The sequence below is a fragment of the Haliotis rubra genome, unplaced genomic scaffold (genome assembly GCF_003918875.1).
Source record: "Haliotis rubra isolate DU_JTF1 unplaced genomic scaffold, ASM391887v1 Scf213, whole genome shotgun sequence".
Taxonomy (NCBI): Eukaryota; Metazoa; Mollusca; class Gastropoda; order Lepetellida; family Haliotidae; genus Haliotis; species Haliotis rubra.
The window spans coordinates 1,034,516-1,038,879 of record NW_025766148.1 but is presented as its reverse complement, the minus strand read 5'-3'; the positions used below and the strand labels follow the sequence as shown (position 1 = coordinate 1,038,879).

Below are 4,364 nucleotides of genomic sequence, written 5' to 3'. Positions count from 1 at the left end.
TTCATGCTGTTAATCACTGGATTGTCTGGTCCAGACTTGATTATTTACAGACCGCCGCCATATAGCTGGAATATTGCTGAGTGCGGCGTAAAACTTAACTCACTCACTATCATATATATATGTCCCTGGTGTGGTGGTCTGCCTTCGGTTCTTGGCGATCTATAGCCAGTTTTTATATTGTATTGTTGTCTATAGTGATATATTTTTATGATAGCGTACAAGTTTAAAACTAAGAGCTGTGATATTTTAGTAGTTTTTCTGTCCTTCGATGACATGTTTATATTTTCTCAATTTATTGTTTTTATATTGCTATACCTTAGATTGTTTTCGTCACGATATGGCTGAAATATTGCCGATGTGACGTTAAATATTAACTCACTCACTTATATATATATCCACAGATGAAAGGCAGAACTATCCTGAGAAATCTCCACATCCTGAAGCTGCCAAGCAGGAAAGAATTGTGGGCAGCTCATTTCACTATGCCTGCTGGAAGGGCGACTTAGTCCGAGCGAGACGCCTCCTGTCCCAGGGTTTGGTCGACGTCAACAGCAGAGACGAGCAGCACGGAAGGACACCGCTCATGATGGCGGCACAAGCGGGACATTGCAGTGTTGTTTCGTTTCTAATTCAAAAAGGAGCTAACATGTCACAAGTCGATAATGATTGTGAGAACACCCTTCACTGGGCATGCAAGGGTGGGCATGAGGGTATAATAAAGTGTTTAGTTCGACACTACGGTTTTGATATGAATTTGTCCCTCCTGAATGAGGCTGCATATCGGGGACCAAGAGACGTTGTGGAGTTCCTCGTGTGTATGGGAGCTAATGTGTCACAAGTTGGTCCTGACCGCAACTATCCCCTGCACTGTGCGAGCAAGGGCGGACAATTGGATACGGTGAAGTATCTGGTTTTACAATGCACGGTTGATATTAACAGCAGGGGAGCTCACGGAATAACCCCCCTCATGTGGGCTGCATCGATGGCGCAAAGGGATGTTTTTGATTTCCTCATGAGTGTGGGAGCTAATTCATCATGCGTGGATATTTTCGGAAACAGCTTACTTCATTATGCTTTTCGTGGGGGATCTGCGGACATGATTCAGCGTATCATATCACAAGACATGGTTGACATTAACATTAGAGGAGGAATATTCAGAAGGACAACACTGATGGACGCCGCGAGGGGTGGAAAACTAAAGATTTTGGCTCTACTTGTGAACAAAGGTGCTCTAACTCACTTAGTTGATAATAAGGGTCGCAACATCCTTCATATAGCCACTACAGGTGGAAGTATGGAGATGGTGAAGTACATCCTCTCAAAGAACCTGACCGACATTAAAGCCAGGGACAAGGATGGGAAAACAGCAGCCATGTTAGCAAATGATTGCGGGTTCGTTCGCTTGAACACCTTTCTTGTCTTGCGGGGCTCTCCAGAGAAATAAGTGCAGCTTGTGGGTTTATGTCACGCATCCCGATGTGGAGGAGTGAGTGAGTGAGTTCAGTTTTACGCCACACTCAGCAATATTCCAGCTATATGACGGCGGTCTGGGCTAAACGATCCAGTGATGAGCATCGATCTACGCAATTGGGATACGATGACATGTGTGAACCAAGTTGAACTTTAATACACTTGATGATTTTATACAGCATTACCTTTGTTGTCTTTGGAGGATATTCAATGCCAATCTGTCCAAACATTGCACCATATCTACCTTCCTTGACGTAGAGGTGGGGCATCTGTTGTTTGGTTCTCTGCAGCTATGGTAACGAGCATTATCCATGACAACGACAGATTTAGCGGGTAGTGCTGGGATAAGTTGCTCTGTCACATACTCTCCCTAGTATGGTGATCTACCTTCAGTTGTTGGCGATCTATAGCAACTTTTTTATTGTCTTTCATAGTTAAGATATTTTAAATTTCCATACTAGTTTCACAACTATGTATGTAATAATCTAATTATTTTTACTGTCCTTGCCGACAGGTTTTTTATAATGATTTATTATCACATTATAACTTGTTAATAGTCACGATATGGCTGAAATATTGCCAATGTGACTTAAAATCTTAACTCACTCACTCTCATCTAACCTCACGATCTCTCGTCCCTCTTGTCTCTTGTCCCATATTCTTCTCAGATAATGGTCTCTCATAGAAGTGATATCTGCCCTTTCACATAGTCAGTTACTGGTTGCTCAATCTGTTGTATCTATTTCCAAATTTGAGCAACCGCTTACATGTGATATATTTTGATACATTGATGTGATGGTCTTCTTTCAATATTTTCGTCAATTTGCTTGACGATATGGACTCATTTGATCGATGTAATCGACGTATGACGTCATCACAACTCTTCATCGAATTCATCAAGCTTTCGTTTCTTTCAAGTTTTGAGACGGCCCCGGATTAAACTGCAAAGCCATCAATAGGGTCTGAAATAGTGTCAGGGCAGATAACTCTTTGCAAAGTTCTTTTTCAGCTTATGGTGGCATTAATTGTTCTTTTGGTGAAACAATAAATTGAAATGGAGGGGTTTTTCGCTTTGCCTAGAGCTTGAAAAGTCATAAACTCTTTTCATGACTTGCCGCGCATCTTTAGACATCGTTTTCACCACAACTCTTCTACCTGTATGTTGACGTTCGATGACATCACTTAAGGGCGCTAATTAATGTAAATTCCCATGCATGTTCATATCACGCTGACAAACATTTTACGTTGTTGGCTTTTCTATCACATACGTTAGCCCACTCGTAAAACTCTCCACAGTTTTACAATTATTATATTATATTTAAAAGTCGTTTTAAATTTACCAAATTCAATATCATGTTAGGTCACAGGATGCAACTGCCAAAGGAACAGAGTAATATTTAAAATATTCAGGAATTTTATGTAAATTGTTAAAACCAGTATCTAAAGTTGACGGAATATGACTACTTCCTCATATCGATTTGGACTAACATGTGTAGAATCACTGAGTGATAAGTCAACTGTTTGTCCCTTGGTGTTCGCTGCTGCTGCAACCCCCCCTCCCCCCACCCCTCGTGTTTGTACGGTATCATTGCTGGCTTCCCTGTGTTGTTCTACACCCTATCAACTACCATGTTGTTTTAACGTATCACTGGCCTCCTCGTGTTCGTATTAGATCTCATCAATCTATTACCATGTTGTTTTAGTGTATCACTAGCCTCTTGTTGTTATTACATATTCTTTTCTCAACATTGTTAAACTTGTTATACATGTTTTCTTTGTAAGTGGCCATGTACGTGTATATATATATATCCCCCTTATACTCCCCCATCATTCACCTGATGAAGGAGCAAGTATACACTCCGAAACGTCGTGTTATTCACGATAAAGAAGTTGACATCCATAACATCTTGCTTTTCCTATGTATTCCACTTCTAAATGCCCTTCAAAGATTTAGTTTCAAATATATATATCTGTGATAGTCTAGTTGGTATAACAGTCCTTTGTCGACAGAGATTTTACATTGATTACCTTGTCTATATGTCTATATGTCTGTAATATTGCTGATGCGATGTAAAATGTTAACTCACTCACTTTCTAGTTTAGCTGTTCTGTGCCAGGAGTGAGGGCAATCGTGCAGTTTATGCTTAGCAAGTGTTAGACAATGGTGTTCCCATCATAGCCTTGTTTCTTATAATAGTCTTCGTTGTAGGAAGTTTTTTGGTACAGTGTCTTGTATGTGAGTATGTCCCTTAAAGTGACTCCTGTAATTTTCGTCTTGGTCGATAGTTTGCGCAAGGAGTACAGAATATCATGCAGGCTAGCTATTCTCGAAACGTTCTTTGCCCTTCGAACTTATTAAGCCCATTCTTAACACATTGCCTACGATCTAAGTTACGAATTCTTAGTGCTACGAACGTTTCGAGAATAAGGGTCCAGTTTATGATGACAAGTTTAGAGACATCCATTTAATATTGATGTGATAGTTTTAGTCGTTGTTCTGTGGCAGTGTTGAAATATATCATGTCTTGTATGAAGAACAGGTAACAGACATTGTTGATCTTGTGACATTTTATTCTTCGCTGTGAAGGACACAGCAGATTATGACAAGCAAGTTACAGACATTGCTGATCTCGTGTTATGATAGTCTTTGTTTGGTGGCAGGCGTGGAGGATAGTGTAACTTGTATGACTACCAGTGTTAAAGATATTGACATTTACTTGTCATGTGTAACAAACAATGATAACTGCTTGCTATGTTAGTGTTTGTCATTGTATTGTACATTAAGGAAAGAATATCATCCAGATTCTCGCTTTGCATGGCGGAATTAAGGATATTTGACCATGTTACAACCGTATTTGTTTGTTCAATAAAGCATTAATGCAATGTGTTTCAAT

At 39.9% G+C, this 4,364-nt stretch overlaps 1 protein-coding gene across 1 annotated transcript; it reads left to right on the top strand.

Annotated features, from left to right (window-relative positions):
- Positions 1–646: 646 nt before the first annotated feature.
- On the top strand, positions 647–1,444 carry LOC124276770 (putative ankyrin repeat protein RF_0381). The gene has a single exon (XM_046712425.1). It carries the CDS (start codon positions 647–649, stop codon positions 1,442–1,444), a length of 798 nt encoding a protein of 265 aa, XP_046568381.1.
- The last annotated feature ends 2,920 nt before the right edge of the window (positions 1,445–4,364 follow it).